The following is a 21,494-nucleotide window of genomic DNA, read 5'->3' as shown; positions in this document are numbered from 1 at the left end:
ACTGTATATAGTGAAACATTTTGACCAGGGCCCATAGTGCTTTGTTCAAAAGTAGTGCACTATGTATTAGGAATAGGGTTCCATTTGGGACACATCCAGGATACTTAGGTTTGTTGTTGTGAAAAACTCTGAGTTGGATCAGATATTTAGCTGAAGCTCACCTTGCCCTTAAATGGCTGTGTTGCTGTTAACAGGGGATAGCTTGCTTCAGTGCCAAACTCAAGTTCCTGGAGCACCGTCAGCAGAGGGTGGAGGAGATGAGAGCTAAGTACAACAGCCTGAATACAGAGCTGGAGCTGGCCAAACAGAACCTCAGGCTGAAGCCAGGGAAATGGAACCAGGAGTGTAGGTGTTTTCTGTAGATTCATCAGACATTAATGAACTAGTCAGTTTATTTCTCTTAGCAACTGGACTTACACTTTAAGGTGTGTGAACATTCCTCTTTTCATGAATGACCAATGCAATAGCAACTGTACAAAAGCATTTATCTTGTGAAGTTCTTTTCAGCAACCATTGCATTGACCCTTGGTATTGTCATAGAATCAGTCTAATAGATAGAATATTCCATCCTACTGTGGCCCTTAAACTTCTTCTTCTCTCCTGTGCTTGTCTGGTGTGTTGGTGAGGATATGTTATGCTAGGTGGCTAATATTGGTCATCAGAGGCCTTCCTCATTCATGTTATTTTGAGATGATGGCTAGAAACATGAATCTCACGTTGTGTTTGTGTAGTTGACCCGTGGCAGACGTTTGAGGTGGACTCTTTGGATCGCCTGGAAGCCTTGGAGGTTGTCACGGCGAGGCTGGAGAGCACGGTCAACCTCTGCAAGGCCAACATCATGATGGTCACATGCTTCGACGTTGCCACCAAGGGCCGGCAAGCGAGGAGATGTCGTCGGACGGACAGCAGCAAGGATTCATGGGTATTTAGTGTTCATTTTGTGTAATTTTGTTCCCAGTGTTGTTAATAGTGGTACAGAGAGAACGCCACGATGTAATACCACAATCACAGAAAAGTTTCGACAATTTTTTTGGTGCTTATCTGAATTCCTCTTGAAAACATAAACATTTGTATTTCAACTCCCTACCAGTAGGTTGAAGTATCACTCAGTGTGGACTTCTCATGAAGAAGAGGGAGTGAAATCGCGGAAGATCACAGAGCACACTCGCTCTGAATGATGTATGTTCTGACTCATGCAGATCAATATTCACTGTTATGTTGATAGATCAGCTCAAGGCACTCCAACACACACTTCAACTAATCACAATGACTCACTGATACATATACCACAGCTTCACCTGGATGACACACACACACACACACCAGATGAGGCTAGTGGGAGGTGCTATAGGAGGACAGGCTCATTGTAATGGCTGGAATGGAATCAATGGAATGGTTCCAAATCCATCAAACACATGGAAACAACATGTTAGACTCCATTCCATTGATTCCATTCCAGCCATTACAATGAGCCCATCCTTCTATAGCTCCTCCCACCAGCCTCCTCTGACACACACTCCATGATGTTTGTTTTATGAATCTTATTTACAGTATTAGCATGTTGTGTGTCAACACTTTATAAGCTACATGTCTTCATATTTCTCTGTATTTATTATGGTATTGGTATGTACTGTGTCCTACAACTTTCATGCCAAAGTTGAAACTGTTCTACAGTGGTTGTGTACCCTCTTGTGCTTTGTTCATTCAGCTGAGTCGAATGGCTTCGTGTGAGAGCTGGAAGCTTGGCACAACATGTTGATGTGTTATTAATGCCAACACAGACTACTGTTTTAAACACTAGTTGGAGAAGGGTGACAAAACACTACCACAGTAAACAAGAGTAACAGTAGGTTTCCATTGACCCAGGTTCATTTGACAAAAGCAACGTTGCAACTTGCATAGGGTATCGTGGGGTAACTAGCCCCCCCCCCTCAAGAACAATTGCTTGCACAAAAAAAGCAGAGTTTGCTATTTAAAAAAAAAGTTATGTGGATGATAGTAATGGTTAGGCAAACAAACTATGAAGGAAAATAAGTGGTTAGAGTTTACACATTTTTTGTTATTTCATGAAATGTTGTTCAAAGAAAAGGGATGTTTTTCCCAAGTATCGGAGTAGTTACCCCACGTTAATGGAAACGGCAGATAAAGGATGCATTTTCTAAAGATTGACCACGCTTCCATCAACAGTTTTATGTGAGTAAAGTTACCACATATAAAAAATTATCAAGACAGCTGTGATGGAAACAAAGTATGTGTACAATTTTATAAATGGCGACAGACAATTTGTTCGTTCGACATGGTGGGATCTTTTTGTGTCGGCGGTAAAATGAATTAGGCAAGAAATGGCGGTTTTAATGATGGTTATTATATCAATGTATAAAAAAGTGTTTTGGCTTTATGTGCAAATATTGATATAATAACTGTCATAACAAAGTCAACTTGGAGTCACGAGATGATATGGTGTGTCGTCCTCCTACGGCTCGGGAAACCATGCAGTTTATTAGGCTACAGATGAAATAAACTACGATGAACTTCACAGGGTGGGGAAAGTGCAAGCTGGTGATGAGCTTGATGCTCCTTTCTAATAAATATCCAGGGTCTTATTCTGGTGACAAAATAACAAAATCATAACAAAGGAAGCCAGTCTTACTGTTGAAAGTTGTAATGGTAGAATTCACAAGGTGCCATTTTGAAATGGGGGTTTCCTCTTGTCATATCAGTCATTGTATATTGTACCTTAGAGAGATATTTATAACTTGCCAGAAATGTCCAGATCAACTAGCCCATGTCAGCTAATGTTTTTTAGCCCACAGATTTTGTTGTAATGTTTGAGTCTTTCAAATATCACACAAATGCGCATTAGACATGTCAAAATGTATACAATAGAATGATAGAGCTTTAAAACAGCTAAAAGTTCTCTGTACCCCATGACAAAATGTGTAGAATTGCAGGAAATAAGCTTTAAACCTGCAACATTTTCTCTCCACCAATGAGCAGTGCTTGTGCCCATAGACACACACACACACACACACACACACACACACACACACACACACACACACACACACACACACACACACACACACACACACACACACACACACACAAAATAAAATGCTAATTAGTTGCTAATGTGGCAATCATAGACAACTACTGTACAAATGTCATGATGATCTGGATTAGACTGCTGAATCGAGGCAAAGGACAGAATCTCAGGATTCACTTTCTAATGTTAGCTAAATTTAGTAATGAATAAATTGGCAAGATTTCTTTAAATGGACAATTTTGTGAATTGTCTTGTGCAAGTTTTAAATTGACACAATACCTGTTAGCAAAAGAGTCAGCTAGAGATGATGTGCAGGAGCTTGCAGGTATTTGTAGTCATGCATGATGTCTATTTCGATACTAATTAGCATGTTTGAATCTGAGAGTAAATAAAGCCAGATATATTGATAAAAGTTACCTTGTCCGAGAGAGATTTACATGGTTGTCAAAACGTCAAGCCAGGGGAAGTCTACACCAAACACAGTCCTTATTTTAGTGTTTCAAATATACCCTATGGGAAAAATGAATGGTGGAAAAATGATTGGAGCCATTTCCATGTTTGACCGCTAGGTTTTATGGGTATTAAGACCTCCTTGTGTTGTGCTCTATTGTATTTACGGAATGTGATTAGATTTTTAGCAAAAATACATTTCTCAAGAAAGAATTTTGCTAGGACTGTCTGAGAGTAGTCTGAGTGGGAAACTGAAAACTAGCTTTTATTGGCAGAGAGGTTTGGATTATCTTTCTTATTGGTCAAATAACTCATTTACAACCTGGTGATGTCACCAGGCAGGCCAAAAGACCATCCCACCAAAGCAGGCTGGAATTTCAGGCATCTTTTCAAACAGCTCTTAAACCAAAAGGGTATTATCATAATTTACAATTTTACAATATTATTTCAACCTGTTAGTGTGGATATGTATATAAAACACAGGAACATCACGTTTTTTAGCAGTGCTGGGCCTTTAAGGTACATTATTGTAACATGATGCAACAGCTTAGCCATTAGCTGCTGTCGCTACGGCTGTTTTCCAGTGGGAAGGTAATGAGGATGCCCAGTCAGCCAGAGTTCACTTCTAAAGGTAGCCCCCCCCTCACACACACACACAGATCACTCCCTGTTCCAGCCTTTCTCTCTTTCTGCTCTACTTCACCGTCATTTAGGACTCATTTGAAGTCTCCATGAAAATACCAATGCAGATGTGAACAGGGCAACTATATCTAGAAAGAACAGACAGTACAGTATGATAAGGGTCAATCAGAGGGTTAATACTACTGAGCTGCCTGTGTTGCCTGTGCTGCCTGTGTTGGATGTGCCCCCACGTTGTTACAAGGATTCTCAACACTGTGGATTTCACACTTTGAATCACCATTTCTAGAAATATTGTCTACATATACACAGACGAAGGCTATGCATCTTTTTAAATAGTAAGTTACCCATGGGATTATTCAAATACATTTTGACCATTTAATTATAATGGAAACCTGCATAGAGGACCCCAGAGGTATCAAGCACATGCATATAGGAGTAGGCTAGAAGAACACTGACTCAGTTACTTTACTGATGATACACCAGTGCAATATCAAGTGTCAGATATTGAATAAGCTTTCCATGAGAATGATACCAAAGCTCTCTAATATATATTGTTATATACGGTTTCTAAGGAGATGCCTTTTACACAATACTTTCCCACATTTTGTAAATACTGGGCAAAAAAATCACATGCAAGCCCCATAAATCCATTCCTCTAGTTACAGTTACTGCAGGCCAATCGGTGAGGGATATAAGAGTTCAGCCAGAAGATGTCCCCATTGCCTCCGTTGTTTGTACAATAAAGTGATATATTTTGCAATGAGGAGCTGCAACAGAAATTTCCCGGATTAGATCGTAAACAACCATGGATCCGCAGAGAACATCACTTTAGTTGACAGATTCTAAAAATCACTACCCACGGTGACACTCACGATTATAGCATCATGTGCATTTACAACATCGCGTTCAGAATGGAAGGGATTGAGTTGTATGACCGTTGATGACCGTTCCGGTGATTGTCACCCACGAATCTACTGTCTACCGCGGGACATTATACTGCATGTGTGAGTATGCATACATCCGCGTGATGAGGTAGCCTACCACAGTTTGTACTGTTGTTATCATTGAGTGCTCTTCGGGTATAATTATCACAGCATGTTAGTCCATCAAGTTATAGGCTAAATTTCGCATTAATGGCTTTTATTTTATTGGACTAGCCTGAAATGTTTGCTCTTCCTTGCCGAATAATAAACATGAACTTGTTAATTAGGTGAACATATATACTGTAAATTGCGATATTGCAGCGCATGAATCCTGTTTATTACTGCTACTGTGTAGACTTAAACAGTATTTACATGAATTGAAACAACATGAAAGGCTTGGCTTGTACTGATCATTTCGACAACACCGAGCAGAGCACGCACTTGAAAGCAGAACGCATCAGCTTCAGCATCAATTCTTCACTATTGGTTGGCGACATGAAGTAGCCTTGATTTAAATACATGGTCCTGCAAACGTCACAAAATAAAAGTACACATGACTACAAGAAAAATAACCCAATAAGACCAAATAGACCTCTGAAATGACAACATTTCTGTTACACATATTACTCTATATATCAAAAAGGTAACATTGTAATCAGTAGTCTTGTCAGTTTCAGGTTGGATGATACAAACATGGTTGAGAAACGGTGTGCAAATGTTCCGTGAGTTTTGTCACTTTAAATCTATGTAAGAGCTATGAGTAATGCTCAGTCACAGTGGTTTGATAATAGGAAGGTAAAGGCCAGCCACTACTACACAGTAGACAGGATTCACACCATATGATTCACAGTCCTCCTTGCTCTAAGCTGTTTTCTAACTGTCACATTCTATTTTCTAGTTCTATGTTCTAAACCCGCTCACATCCACATGACTGTGAACATGGCACCAAGTGTTCCGAGCTGACACTCTGTGCATTTTCCATCCATACTCTCTGGTCATTCATTCAAGCATAAATGTAGGCTAGGTCTTATGATGGAGGTTGTTTATTAAACACTGTGTCAACTGGCTTTCTCTCTGTCTCTGTCTCTCTCTCTCTCTCTCTCTCTCTCTCTGTCTCTGTGCGTGTGCAGGGCCGGTCTACCTCCTAGAAAGAGAGACATTTGCACAGTTTTAAAGCTAATTCCCTGCAATTCTACACATGTTGCTATTGCTTATGATGTGTTCATATGCAATCTGGGGGGCCCCCGACCTCCAGGTGGCCCCGAACCAAGATTATTTTGTGTATGTTGGGTCCCCTGGAGGTCAGGCTTGTAACACAAAGAGTTCTCTCAGAAAAGATTCACTCAGCAAAATAACTAGCATTTCACTCCTACTCTTCTGCACATTGAGTTTTCTCACTAACTCAAGTAGGAGTGCAGTCGGTAAGAAATAATGCAGTTTATCTCTGGGTTGGAAACACACGCTGATACTAACACAATAACATCTGTTTATATCCAGCAGGGTGTTGAAGAGGAGAGGAATAAGCTCCTTGGTGAGCTTGGTCAAGGGTTTTCGAGGATCAGGGAGAGCCCCAAACAACCCCAACAAGAAGACCAGAATTCAAAGAGATGAAATAATAGACCTTATCCACTCACTGATGATACAACCGTCTACTCATATTTTCCAAACTGCAACAACAACAACAACAAACTGGGAAACCTAGAACATTGGATCCCACATTTTATTAAGCTGACCTAAAGCTTTTGGAGTTTTCTGTGACCCATAGAGTAATCCTGAACCAAATCAATATCTCTAGCCAGAATCCAATACTAGTAAGTGGCAACCCTAAGGCAGCCAGCCACGTCCCTCCCACTGTTTGGGAACCACTGAGTTGGAGGAGAACAACAGCGTGAAGGAGAGGATGGGTAACAAGAGCAGCAGCCCCTCCAGAGACCCAGACACTGATACTACTCAGAGAGAGGAGAGAACCAACACTGGAACTGCCTCAGGTAGCCTAGCACTCCGCATAAAGCACACCTCTCGTTCAGTACTGCATGTGTAGTATACGGGACATATTTACTGTGTAGTATATCTGGGTCACCTGCCTCAAGCTGTTTCAAAAGACAAGCACAAATTGTATCTTTGCTACTAGAGCACTAGAATGTCCTTACTCTTTATGGCTGCCATGATAACACCTTAAGAGTAGCCTCAAAAGGTCAAATCTAACAGATTATTTTAAAATGTTACACCTATTCATTCTACTGCATACCTTTTAAACTGTTACACCTATTCATTCTACTGCATACCTTTTAAACTGTTACACCTATTCATTCTACTGCATACCTTTTAAAATGTTACACCTATTCATTCTACTGCATACCTTTTAAAATGTTACACCTATTCATTCTACTGCATACCTTTTAAACTGTTACACCTATTCATTCTACTGCATACCTTTTAAAATGTTACACCTATTCATTCTACTGCATACCTTTTAAAATGTTACACCTATTCATTCTACTGCATACCTTTTAAAATGTTACACTTATACATTCTACTGCATACCTTTTAAACTGTTACAGCTATTCATTCTACTGCATACCTTTTAAACTGTTACAGCTATTCATTCTACTGCATACCTTTTAAACTGTTACAGCTATTCATTCTACTGCATACCTTTTAAACTGTTACACCTATTCATTCTACTGCATACCTTTTAAACTGTTACACCTATTCATTCTACTGCATACCTTTTAAAATGTTACACCTATTCATTCTACTGCATACCTTTTAAAATGTTACACCTATTCATTCTACTGCATACCTTTTAAAATGTTACACCTATTCATTCTACTGCATACCTTTTAAAATGTTACACTTATACATTCTACTGCATACCTTTTAAACTGTTACAGCTATTCATTCTACTGCATACCTTTTAAACTGTTACAGCTATTCATTCTACTGCATACCTTTTAAACTGTTACAGCTATTCATTCTACTGCATACCTTTTAAACTGTTACAGCTATTCATTCTACTGCATACCTTTTAAACTGTTACAGCTATACACCTATTCATTCTACTGCATCTCTATTCATCAACTTTGTATTGCACATGACATTGTGTGTGCTTTCAGGAAGTGGTCACCCAGGCCCCAGCCCTGACCTGCTTGCCTCACTACAGTCATTGGGAGAACACAATGACCACACACTGCTGCCACAGTCTCTACACCAGGTGTGTGTGTTTGTGTGTGTATGTGTTTTTTCACCCTCACACAGTCCTTTGTGTTTTGGTCCTCTGTGGATTGGTCCTCTGTGTTCTGGTCCTCTGTGGATTGGTCCTCTGTGTTCTGGTCCTCTGTGGATTGGTCGTCTGTGGATTGGTCCTCTGTGTTCTGGTCCTCTGTGTTCTGGTCCTCTGTGTTCTGGTCCTCTGTGTTCTGGTCCTCTGTGGATTGGTCCTCTGTGTTCTGGTCCTCTGTGGATTGGTCCTCTGTGTTCTGGTCCTCTGTGGATTGGTCCTCTGTGGATTGGTCCTCTGTGTTCTGGTCCTCTGTGGATTGGTCCTCTGTGGATTGGTCCTCTGTGGATTGGTCCTCTGTGGATTGGTCCTCTGTGTTCTGGTCCTCTGTGGATTGGTCCTCTGTGTTCTGGTCCTCTGTGGATTGGTCCTCTGTGGATTGGTCCTCTGTGGATTGGTCCTCTGTGTTCTGGTCCTCTGTGGATTGGTCCTCTGTGTTCTGGTCCTCTGTGGATTGGTCCTCTGTGGATTGGTCCTCTGTGGATTGGTCCTCTGTGTTCTGGTCCTCTGTGGATTGGTCCTCTGTGGATTGGTCCTCTGTGGATTGGTCCTCTGTGGATTGGTCCTCTGTGTTCTGGTCCTCTGTGGATTGGTCCTCTGTGTTCTGGTCCTCTGTGTTCTGGTCCTCTGTGGATTGGTCCTCTGTGGATTGGTCCTCTGTGTTCTGGTCCTCTGTGGATTGGTCCTCTGTGGATTGGTCCTCTGTGTTCTGGTCCTCTGTGGATTGGTCCTCTGTGTTCTGGTCCTCTGTGTTCTGGTCCTCTGTGGATTGGTCCTCTGTGGATTGGTCCTCTGTGTTCTGGTCCTCTGTGGATTGGTCCTCTGTGGATTGGTCCTCTGTGTTCTGGTCCTCTGTGGATTGGTCCTCTGTGGATTGGTCCTCTGTGTTCTGGTCCTCTGTGTTCTGGTCCTCTGTGGATTGGTCCTCTGTGGATTGGTCCTCTGTGTTCTGGTCCTCTGTGGATTGGTCCTCTGTGTTCTGGTCCTCTGTGGATTGGTCCTAAGGGCCGATTGTGTTTTGTACCATCCTCTTCTGTCACCTTTTTTTTGCCACTGAAACATCTTGTCTTTCCGTTCTGTTTTGTTTTCGTTTGTAGGGAGAATAAATCAAGCTTTAAGAAATGTAATCATTACATTTGACATTTTAGTGATTTAGCAGATGCTCTTATCCAGAGTGATTTACAGTTAGTGTATTAATCTAAAGATAGCAAGGTGAGACAACAACATGTAATTGTTTCCCTCATTAAAGTAGTTATCAGCTAATTCATTGCCACTAGGACAAGACGAGCACATTTTTAAAGGTATGATGCCCTTTCTCTGTACACTGTTCTAATCTTATTCTGTTACTACGTTGGCCCCCATAGTACTGTAATAGCCTTGTAGTTGTTTTTCTGTCTTTGCCAATTCTGATCATCATGGAACAAAGAGCCAGCTATGATTTAGACTCCCCATAGAAAGGACCGGCAACACTAAGGGCTACGTCTCAAATGTCACTCTATTCCCTACATATGGTCATTCCCTATGGGCCCGGGTCAAAAGTAGTGCTCTATACAGGGAACAGGGTGCCATTTGGGACAGGCCTCTTATACACTGATACAGAAGAAAGAGTTGCTCTGTGATCAGACTGGTACAATCAGTGGAGTATTGGCAGAATAACTGGCCAAGAGAAGTAAACTCCTTGTAAACAGGCGTTGACCTCTATGGGAAATCTCATGGCATCTGGAGTATGTGTGTGGCTCTACAGAGTTGAAGCAGGGACAGGCAGAGTTGTTTTGAGTTCTGCTGCGCGTCATGTTATAAGTGAACCTGACACACAACGCCTAGTTATTTACCACGTGACATCTGAGTCCCATCTTGAGTGTTTTTTCCCTATACCTTCCAATACTTCATTCCCAAGCACCAGAATATCTATTCTAGAGTCTGCAGCTAAAGCAAGTACACCATTTTTCTTCAGCAAAATACCTTTCTAATTCAATTAAATGAATGACTTTCTAAATGAAACGATCTAGTTTATGTATTTCCTTTATGTAACACATTGAGAGCACATTATATTTTTAAGTAAAGCCACAAAAATACGTACATACGTACAAGTCTGATTCTGAGTGAGTTATCCAAGTAACAGAATAAGCAGGTCGGTTTGTAATGTCCCCCCCCCCCCCCTCTCTCAATTCAATTTCAATTTAAGGACTTTATTGGCATGTGAAACATATGTTAACATTGCCAGATGTTAACTCTTTCTCTCTCTCTGTCTCGTTCTTCACAGATAGCAGAGGCCTACTCCCTGGATGAGGACTGTATCCTTGCCATCACATTCCTAATACTTATCTCCACTATGTCTTTTGTTTTAATTGAGCTGTTGAATTGCAGTGTGTTTCTTTCGAAGCTTTGGGAACTGTGGTGACAGTGATTTATGATGTCACTCTGAGGACTGTGGTGACAGTGATTTATGATGTCACTCTGAGGACTGTGGTGCCAGGGAATTATGATGTCACTCCGGGGACTGTGGTGATAGTAATTTATGATGTCACTCTGGGGACTGTGGTGCCAGGGATTTATGATGTCACTCTGGGGACTGTGGTGCCAGTGATTTATGATGTCACTCTGGGGACTGTGGTGCCAGTGATTTAAGATGTCACTCTGGGGACTGTGGTGACAGTGATTTAAGATGTCACTCTGGGGACTGTGGTGACAGTGATTTAAGATGTCACTCTGGGGACTGTGGTGCCAGTGATTTAAGATGTCACTCTGGGGACTGTGGTGACAGTGATTTATGATGTCACTCTGGGGACTGTGGTGACAGTGATTTATGATGTCACTCTGGGGACTGTGGTGACAGTGATTTATGATGTCACTCTGGGAACTGTGGTGACAGTGATTTAGGATGTCACTCTGGGAACTGTGGTGCCAGGGATTTATGATGTCACTCTGGGGACTGTGGTGCCAGTGATTTATGATGTCACTCTGGGGACTGTGGTGCCAGTGATTTATGATGTCACTCTGGGGACTGTGGTGACAGTGATTTAAGATGTCACTCTGGGGACTGTGGTGCCAGTGATTTAAGATGTCACTCTGGGGACTGTGGTGACAGTGATTTATGATGTCACTCTGGGGACTGTGGTGACAGTGATTTATGATGTCACTCTGGGGACTGTGGTGACAGTGATTTATGATGTCACTCTGGGAACTGTGGTGACAGTGATTTATGATGTCACTCTGGGAACTGTGGTGACAGTGATTTATGATGTCACTCTGGGAACTGTGGTGACAGTGATTTATGATGTCACTCTGGGGACTGTGGTGCCAGTGATTTATGATGTCACTCTGGGGACTGTGGTGACAGTGATTTATGATGTCACTCTGGCAACTGTGGTGACAGTGATTTATGATGTCACTCTGGGGACTGTGGTGCCAGTGATTTATGATGTCACTCTGGGGACTGTGGTGACAGTGATTTATGATGTCACTCTGGCAACTGTGGTGACAGTGATTTATGATGTCACTCTGGCAACTGTGGTGCAAGTGATTTATGATGCCACTCTGGGGACTGTGGTGACAGTGATTTATGATGTCACTCTGGGAACTGTGGTGACAGTATTTATAATGTTACTTTAAGATCCATTCAACTGACTGAAGGAAAGGGACAATTTTTTTGCGGTGTTTCCTAATCTCTCATGGACAGATTCACGTGGACAAACGAGAATCTGTCAAGGCTCACGTAGAACTATGTGATTACGAGCAGCAGCAGTTCCTGGTTTTGGGTTTTCTTCATTGATTATTTGAACGAATCTGGATTGGGCCAAGGCGGTGCTTGTGCAGTGATTTCCCAGCAGTTTCCTCTGGAGTCTCCTAGCTGGAGTCTACTCTGTCGCCCTGTTTGCTCTGTTACCATGGTAACTGGGCCCCGCAGTATAGAAAGAGTTGTGTGTGGATGTGAAAGGTTTGTGTCTATGTCCAGAGACATAGTGTGCTTCTCAAATGGCACCCAATTCCCTAAGATGCAACCATAGTGGTGGTTGATTTCTGGGAGGACCTGGTGTGGAAGTTCTGGGGAGAGAAAAGGGTTCTACTGGAAATATTCCAACACAGTCGACTGAAAAATAGTAAAGTACATATTCTGGTCAAATATTTTATTTATTGAGCAGCAGAACATGTCCTGGAGTAGCTTTAAAATTCCAGTATTTATTTATGTCATCTTCAAAACACCAGATGCTTATTTGTCACAAGTTTGTTAATATGATCCTGTCTTTTGAATCCCGAGTTGACAGCCTCAGGGACAGCTGTTATTGGCTGTTGTGGTATCTGGTTTCCTTAACTGCTAATGCTTATCAGACCATTGGGCGGTGCAGTTCCTGCAGCTGGAGAAACTGTACCATGAGCGCCTCCTGTCCAATCTTGCTGCCCTGCAGGAGGACTGGGGTACTGCACTCTACTCCACACATCTGTTCTGTCACTGCAGCCTGAAGTCCTGAACCCATCACTGACAAAATATAACCCTGTCATTCTTCCAATTGCACTGTGTCTGTGTGTTTATACCTTCATGTGTGTGTGTGTGTGTTTGTGTTTGTGTGTGTGTGTGTGTGTGTGTGTGTGTGTGTGTGTGTGTGCGTGTTAATCATAACCTGTGTGTTCTGTGTGCTTTCAGAGAGCCAGTGGAGAGAGCGTAACACAGTAGCAGAGAGCACCTCCCCAGCTGAGACCAACAGCACTGGACAGGAACACATAGAAATGCTGAGCCAGATCTGCAGGACGCACCAGAGGTGAGCTAGATACTTACTGATGTGTTATAGTGCTGTTCTAGAACTGGGACTAAATGCACAATCACTTGGACAGTTAGTTGCAGCAGTGGTACTGATTGTGTCAGTAGAAGGGAAAGCAAATCATGCCTATTTACTTTAGTTTGTCACAGTCTGTCACCACCCACAATACTACCGCTCCATACAGGGATCAAAGGAATTTGAACAACAAACACTGTCTGCATTTAAATGTATATTTTCATTTATACATGATTTATTAGCTAAAGTCATAATATGTGAGATCATACCCTATATTTGAATGTTGATTATAAGCATCCCACGCTAGTGATTCTTGTCTAGACATGAAACCACACCTTAATTAACTAATGCTCATTTAATTGACTTACTTACTCTACTAAGCTATAGACTCAGATATGTTTTCAGTCACAGAACCACGCCCACGTCGCTTGGTGTGTTCGTAGGGGCGTTCCATGAAATGAGTGCCTTTTTGCGTCCCTTTGGTATTTCAAGTAGAAATTGTGCACAATTATTGCATTTTAAAAGCCTGTCTTATTAAATGAAGTGCCCTTTAATATAGACCTTTTGGAAAATTCGATCAATCTGATTTTGAATATGAATAAAGACTTGCTAAAGTGCCAAAATTGTCCCTCTATGCATCTCTGTGTATCTCTGTGCATCTCTGTGCATCCTATGTGCATCTCTGTGCATCTCTGTGCATCTCTGTGATCTCTGTGCATCTCTGTGCATCTCTGTGATCTCTGTGCCTCTCTGTGCCTCTCTGTGCATCTCTGTGCCTCTCTGTGCATCTCTGTGCATCTCTGTGCCTCTCTGTGCCTCTCTGTGCCTCTCTGTGCATCTCTGTGCATCTCTGTGTATCTCTGTGCCTCTCTGTGCATCTCTGTGCCTCTGTGCCTCTCTGTGCATCTCTGTGCCTCTCTGTGCATCTCTGTGCCTCTCTGTGATCTCTGTGCATCTCTGTGATCTCTGTGATCTCTGTGCATCTCTGTGATCTCTGTGCATCTCTGTGATCTCTGTGCATCTCTGTGCCTCTCTGTGCCTCTCTGTGCCTCTCTGTGCATCGCTGTGCATCTCTGTGCATCTCTGTGATCTCTGTGTCTCTCTGTGATCTCTGTGCCTCTCTGTGCATCTCTGTGCATCTCTGTGCCTCTCTGTGCCTCTCTGTGCATCTCTGTGCCTCTCTGTGCATCTCTGTGCATCTCTGTGCCTCTCTGTGCATCTCTGTGCCTCTCTGTGCATCTCTGTGCATCTCTGTGCATCTCTGTGCCTCTCTGTGCATCTCTGTGCCTCTCTGTGCCTCTCTGTGCATCTCTGTGCCTCTCTGTGCATCTCTGTGCATCCTATGTGACTTTTAGGAAGATTTTAACCCATGTAACCTCAACATTTCTCCAAGTTTTCACCATCATTGTAAAGCCCTAGTCATTTCTGAAGATAATTATTTATTTCATGTGATTCATTTTAAGGTAAAAAAAACAACAACCTGGCCCTCATTTTAAGTTCAACCCTCTTACGTGAACTGAACTATCTTTTAAATATCGTGAAACTCTTCCTTTTTAAATGTATTTTTTTCTAAAGAAATGTTGAACATCTAATCATAGTGTAAAAGCAGGTGAGCTGGTTTGACTCTTTTTGACCATTTTCTGGTGTTTTGTGGTGGAAAACTGAGCGGGACGAACATAACACGTCAACCCTGTTACCCAGAGATAGACAGGCTAGACATGTTTTCAAATTTTTTTTTTTTGTGAAGCTTGCATTCAATTGCCCCTCCCTGTTGCACACAACAAGCACATGGGGATTTATGTAAGATGAAATTGTCAACCCCGTTACTTTATTTTTTGAGATGGGATTTTTATTTTATTTTATTCAAACTCTTTTTATGAGTTACACAACTGAAAAGGCACCTAATTGGTTCAACGACCCAGTAGCTTGTGGTAGATTGATTCAGCTGGATGCCAGACACCAACTTGCTGTAGTGGCCTCCGGTCATGTTAGCTTTAACATTTTTAAATCAAATGGCTTCAAAACATCAGTTTACCCAATCTGACTCTCTCTCTGACTCTCTCTCTCTCTGTGTCTCTCTCTGACTCTCTCTCTCTGTGTCTCTCTCTGTGTCTCTCTCTGACTCTCTCTCTCTGTGTCTCTCTCTGTGTCTCTCTCTGACTCTCTCTGACTCTCTCTCTCTGTGTCTCTCTCTGACTCTCTCTCTCTGTGTCTCTCTCTGACTCTCTCTCTCTGTGTCTCTCTCTGTGTCTCTCTCTGTCTCTCTCTGACTCTCTCTCACTGTGTCTCTCTCTCTGTGTGTCTCTCTGTGTCTCTCTCTGTGTGTCTCTCTCTGACTCTCTCTCTCTGTGTCTCTCTCTCTGTGTGTCTCTCTGTGTCTCTCTCTGTGTGTCTCTCTGTGTCTCTCTCTCTGTGTGTCTCTCTCTGTGTCTCTCTCTGTCTCTCTCTCTGACTCTCTCTCTCTCTGTGTCTCTCTCTCTCTGTGTGTCTCTCTGTGTCTCTCTCTGTGTCTCTCTCTGTGTCTGTGTCTCTCTCTGTGTCTCTCTCTGTGTCTGTGTCTCCCTCTGTGTCTCTCTCTGTGTCTTTCTCTCTGTGTCTCTCTCTCTGTGTCTCTCTCTGTGTCTGTGTCTCTCTCTGTGTCTCTCTCTGTGTCTGTGTCTCTCTCTGTGTCTCTCTCTCTGTGTGTCTCTCTGTGTCTCTCTGTGTGTCTCTCTCTGTGTCTGTGTCTGTGTCTCTCTCTGTGTCTCTCTCTCTGTGTCTGTGTCTCTCTCTGTGTCTCTCTCTCTGTGTGTCTCTCTGTGTCTCTCTCTCTGTGTGTGTCTCTCTGTGTCTGTGTCTCTCTCTGTCTCTCTCTCTCTGTGTGTCTCTCTCTGTGTCTGTGCCTCTCTCTGTGTCTCTCTCTCTGTGTGTCTCTCTCTCTGTGTGTCTCTCTGTGTCTCTCTCTGACTCTCTCTCTGTGTGTCTCTCTCTGTGTCTGTGTCTCTCTCTGTGTCTCTCTCTGTGTCTCTGTGTCTCTGTGTGTCTCTCTCTCTCTCTCTCTGTGTCTGTGTCTCTCTCTGTGTCTCTCTCTCTGTGTGTCTCTCTCTGTGTCTGTGTCTCTCTCTGTGTCTCTCTCTGTGTCTCTCTCTCTGTGTCTCTGTGTCTCTGTGTGTCTCTCTCTCTCTGTGTCTGTGTCTCTTTCTGTGTCTCTCTCTGTGTCTCTCTCTCTGTCTCTCTCTCTCTGTGTCTGTGTCTCTCTCTGTGTCTCTCTCTGTGTCTCTCTCTCTGTGTCTCTCTCTCTGTGTCTCTCTCTCTGTGTCTCTCTCTGTGTCTCTCCCTCTGTGTGTCTCTCTCTGTGTCTGTGTCTCTCTCTGTGTCTGTGTCTCTCTCTGTGTCTCTCTCTCTGTGTCTCTGTGTCTCTGTGTGTCTCTGTGTGTCTCTCTCTGTGTCTCTCTCTGTGTGTGTGTCTCTCTCTCTCTCTCTCTCTCTCTCTCTCTCTCTCTCTCTCTCTCATAATAGACCAATGCTTAGTGTGAAAACGGTAAGAAAATACATAACAGTACACTACACACCATCATTTTGATCATGTTTCTTAATCCATCACATAAGATGAGCGTTTTTGTGGTGTGACATTCATGATAGAGCTGTTTTTTCCCCCAGAGCATGGCAGACACGGTGCTGAAAGACAGCCACAACACCAGGGGGCAGTGTGATGGGAGAGAGAAAGAAAGGTCACCATCCCATCATGGAAAAGGTCAACACAAAACACATCATATGAATTCCTAAATCAATATTATAGTATGGCCACTTAGCCTAGAGATGTGAATACGAGGTTGATGATATCGTCCTCTTTGTTCACTGGAAAGCCTATGTCTCTAATCAATAAGGGCTCATAAAATGGAATCTGATGCCAGATGATGCTTCCGTACTGTCTCAGCTATATCTACAGTACTTTTAGTGTGTTAGTGTGTGTGTGTGTGTCTGTCTATGGTGAAGCCAGGTGATCAGTAGTACTGTAATCGATCTGCTGATCTTCTCGCCGTTCGTTCGCTGTGTGTGTTTGAGGGACCACCCTGCCGGTGGCCATCTAACTGATGCCATTTTTGCGTGATTCTACATGTAGAACCGGTTTGCACTCGATTTGCAAATTACGTCCGACACTCTGTTCAGAGGTGCTGAGTACTCTTGGCTGGCAAACGCTACCGTTGTGTCCGTGCTTTAAGCAACACTTCTCTTGTCTCTGCAGTCAGAGTCAACAACCCTGTAAGACAGAGTGAGGAGTATGTTAAGGAGACCACGTCAACAGGAGCTGTCCCTGACATGGCTGAGGAGGGAGGAGAGGAGGGAGAGCGAGGAAAGGAAGAGTTGGAAGAGGAAGGGCAGGGGGTGGATGAAGAGGAGGTGTTTGAGGAGAGTCCAGAAGAGGAGGTGCAGGTGGTGGAGTGGCCAGTGGGGGTTCCCCAAGCCTCAGCCGAAGACCTGGACAAACTGTCTCAAGTGGAGGAGGTGAGGAAACATTAACGGCCTCATGTTTACCGCCTAATCTCTCTGTCTCTCACTTCTCTCTCTGTCTCTTCTCTCTCTGTCTCTTCTCTCTCTGTCTCTGTCTCTGCCTGTTCTCTCTGTCTCTGTCTCTTGTTTGGGAGGGGACACACATTTTGGATTGACACACAGCCCTGGACAGGCTCAAGGGAGCCCAGAGAATTTTTGGCAGAGGAGCTGGGTCTGTAATCGGAGTTGGCTGTGTTTGTTACTTCATTCCATGTCATGTGCCACACCAAGCAACGTGGCCATGGGTGGAACTCAGTGAGATTTGAGGACAGGACACAGAGGCTATGATGTCATTAAAGGGCCACAATAGACGCCTGTAGAACAAATAGCTCACATACAGGTCCTGTTCGATAAATCAGTCAATGGTTGTGACAATGACGTCCTCAAATGACAAAACATTACAACCTTTTATAGACCTTGAATACAGTTTGCGTTTCCTGCAACAGCAGGGTGATCAAATCCTACATCTGTGCATCATTGCAGTTTGTTGTGCAAACATACACATCATTTCACCTATAGGTGGCCCTATTGAGCTGGTCAAATGTAGCTCTGTATATAGGGAACATGGTGCCATTTCAGATATAGCCTGTTATTTTCCATCTATTCCCTGTAATAATATCTCTGACTCCCAGCACTCTGCTCCCATCCAGAGCTCCTCAGCAGACGGCCTGGTGTCCATTCTAAAGAGGAGGAGGGCATCGTTAGATGGCCTGCCCCCCGAGGGTCCCGATGCAGCCAAACACAACTCCAAACGAAAGGTGCACTTCAGCCAGCCAGAGGACGGCATGGAACCAGGTATGGATCAGCCCAAAAACAACCTCTGTCTTCTCACACGCATGTTTTAGTGGACTCTCTTATCCAGAGCAACTGACAGTAGTGAGTGTATATATATATATACATACTGGTCCCCTGTGGGAATCAAACCCACAACCCTGGTGTTGCGAGCACCATGCCCCCCCCCCCCACACACAGTCTATACAAGCTATACGTATTATAAATTAATACAAATATAATAACATTGTAGTAACACCTCATACCATCTGCACCAACCACCATTATCTTGTTCAAAATATTAATTTGTATGTTTTTTTCTCTGTGCAGACGAGGTGGGCGGAGACTCATGTTTGATCCTGCTGTTGTTGTGCCTGGTAACCGTGGTGATCAGTCTGGGCGGGACGGCTCTGTACTGCACCCTAGCGGACACATACAGTAGCATCTGCATTGATTTCTCTCACAATGTAGACTTTTACGTTGTGCACGTACAACGCTTCCTGGATAGGTTCAGCCACTGGATGCCCATACGATCATAGTCAGGACTACTACTGCAGTCAGGACATACAGTCACTTACTGCTGCAGTCAGGACATACAGTCACTTACTGCTGCAGTCAGGACATACAGTCACTTACTGCTGCAGTCAGGACATACAGTCAGGACATACAGTCACTTACTGCTGCAGTCAGGACATACAGTCACTTATTGCTGTAGTCAGGACATACAGTCACTTACTGCTGCAGTCAGGACATACAGTCAGGACATACAGTCACTTACTGCTGCAGTCAGGACATACAGTTACTTACTGCTGCAGTCAGGACATACAGTCAGGACATACAGTTACTTACTGCTGCAGTCAGGACATACAGTCAGGACATACAGTCACTTACTGCTGCAGTCAGGACATACAGTTACTTACTGCTGCAGTCAGGACATACAGTCAGGACATACAGTTACTTACTGCTGCAGTCAGGACATACAGTCAGGACATACAGTCACTTACTGCTGCAGTCAGGACATACAGTTACTTACTGCTGCAGTCAGGACATACAGTCACTTACTGCTGCAGTCAGGACATACAGTCAGGACATACAGTTACTTACTGCTGCAGTCAGGACATACAGTCAGGACATACAGTTACTTACTGCTGCAGTCAGGACATACAGTCAGGACATACAGTCACTTACTGCTGCAGTCAGGACATACAGTCAGGACATACAGTTACTTACTGCTGCAGTCAGGACATACAGTCAGGACATACAGTTACTTACTGCTGCAGTCAGGACATACAGTCAGGACATACAGTCACTTACTGCTGCAGTCAGGACATACAGTCAGGACATACAGTTACTTACTGCTGCAGTCAGGACATACAGTTACTTACTGCTGCAGTCAGGACATACAGTCAGGACATACAGTTACTTACTGCTGCAGTCAGGACATACAGTCACTTACTGCTGCAGTCAGGACATACAGTCAGGACATACAGTTACTTACTGCTGCAGTCAGGACATACAGTTACTTACTGCTGCAGTCAGGACATACAGTCAGGACATACAGTTACTTACTGCTGCAGTCAGGACATACAGTTACTTACTGCTGCAGTCAGGACATACAGTCAGGACATACAGTTACTTACTGCTGCAGTCAGGACATACAGTCAGGACATACAGTCACTTACTGCTGCAGTCAGGACATACAGTCAGGACATACAGTCAGGACATACAGTTACTTACTGCTGCAGTCAGGACATACAGTCAGGACATACAGTTACTTACTGCTGCAGTCAGGACATACAGTCAGGACATACAGTCACTTACTGCTGCAGTCAGGACATACAGTCAGGACATACAGTCAGGACATACAGTTACTTACTGCTGCAGTCAGGACATACAGTCAGGACATACAGTTACTTACTGCTGCAGTCAGGACATACAGTCAGGACATACAGTTACTTACTGCATACAGAAGAACCTACCTACTGTAGCAGTCTATGGACTAAACATACAGAAGAACTTACCTACTGCAGCAGTCTATGGACTAAACATACAGAAGAACCTACCTACTGTAGCAGTCTATGGACTAAACATACAGAAGAACCTACCTACTGCAGCAGTCTATGGACTAAACATACAGAAGAACCTACCTACTGCAGCAGTCTATGGACTAAACATACAGAAGAACCTACCTACTGTAGCAGTCTATGGACTAAACATACAGAAGAACCTACCTACTGTAGCAGTCAAGGTCATAAGGTCATTGTTGTTCTGTGGAAGGGCCTGAAATAAAGACTGAATGGGCTTATGATCAGTGACCCAACAGGAGACGTTTTTACCGAGTGACATTTCAGATGCAGTCCAAACTGTTTCCAGAACTGCCTCCCATCTTGTTTTTAACCTCTTGTTTTAACTTGTGGACGCTGCACAAAAGAGCTCCCAAAACCACAGAGGAACAAAGCATAGCATTGTAAAGTACAGGTAACTGCCAAAATAAAGGAAACACCAACATAAAGTATCTTAATAGGGAGTTGAGTCACCACGAGCCGCCAGAACAGCTTCAATACACCTCGGCATAGATTCTACAAGTGTCTGGAACTCTGTTGGAGGAATGCAACACCATTCTTCCACAAGACATTGTTTGTTGTTTTGTTGATGGTGGTGGAAAACACTCCAGAATCTCCCATAAGTGTTCAATTTGGTTGAGGTCTGGAGACTGATAGACAGACAGACAGACAGACAGACAGACAGACAGCGAGCGAGCATGATGGGATGATAATTTCTGAATTAACTCAGGTACCACACTCTGTGGAAGCACTTAGATCCCTAAATAGTGGGCAACGGCATTTTTATACATGACCCTAAGCATGATGGGAAGTTAATTAACTCAGGAACCACACCCGTGTGGAAGCACCTGCTGTCAATATCCTTTGTATCCCCCATTTACTCTTTCCCTTTATCTTGGTAGTTACCTGTATATTCCAGTTCAAATTTTTCATGAGAAAATATGTTTATCTGAATTTACAAAGATGTTTATCTGAAGAACAGATACAATTCGATAAACAGTAAATATGTTTATCTGG

At 43.3% G+C, this 21,494-nt stretch overlaps 1 protein-coding gene across 1 annotated transcript; it reads left to right on the top strand.

Moving 5' to 3' along the window:
• The first annotated feature begins 4,922 nt into the window (after positions 1-4,922).
• On the top strand, positions 4,923-19,133 carry LOC109866429 (consortin-like). Its single transcript, XM_031800914.1, has 11 exons — positions 4,923-5,142; positions 6,559-7,049; positions 8,178-8,275; positions 10,605-10,635; positions 12,671-12,757; positions 12,984-13,098; positions 16,612-16,633; positions 16,753-16,846; positions 17,339-17,598; positions 18,294-18,438; positions 18,745-19,133. Exons 2-11 carry the CDS (start codon positions 6,962-6,964, stop codon positions 18,951-18,953), a joined length of 1,149 nt encoding a protein of 382 aa, XP_031656774.1. The 5' UTR covers positions 4,923-5,142; positions 6,559-6,961; the 3' UTR covers positions 18,954-19,133.
• The last annotated feature ends 2,361 nt before the right edge of the window (positions 19,134-21,494 follow it).

This window comes from Oncorhynchus kisutch, linkage group LG21 (genome assembly GCF_002021735.2).
Source record: "Oncorhynchus kisutch isolate 150728-3 linkage group LG21, Okis_V2, whole genome shotgun sequence".
NCBI lineage: Eukaryota > Metazoa > Chordata > Actinopteri > Salmoniformes > Salmonidae > Oncorhynchus > Oncorhynchus kisutch.
The sequence above is the reverse complement of the archived record's forward strand: the minus strand, read 5'-3'. Positions and strand labels throughout refer to the sequence as shown.

Bases quoted from the DNA above. Each gene is read 5' to 3' on its own strand.
- LOC109866429 (XM_031800914.1), top strand. From the start codon at position 6,962: ATGGGTAACAAGAGCAGCAGCCCCTCCAGAGACCCAGACACTGATACT. The intron at 12,758-12,983 runs GTACTGCACTCT...GTGTGCTTTCAG, and splicing joins TGCCCTGCAGGAGGACTGGG to AGAGCCAGTGGAGAGAGCGT. The intron at 16,634-16,752 runs GTAAGAAAATAC...TTTTTCCCCCAG, and splicing joins CAATGCTTAGTGTGAAAACG to AGCATGGCAGACACGGTGCT.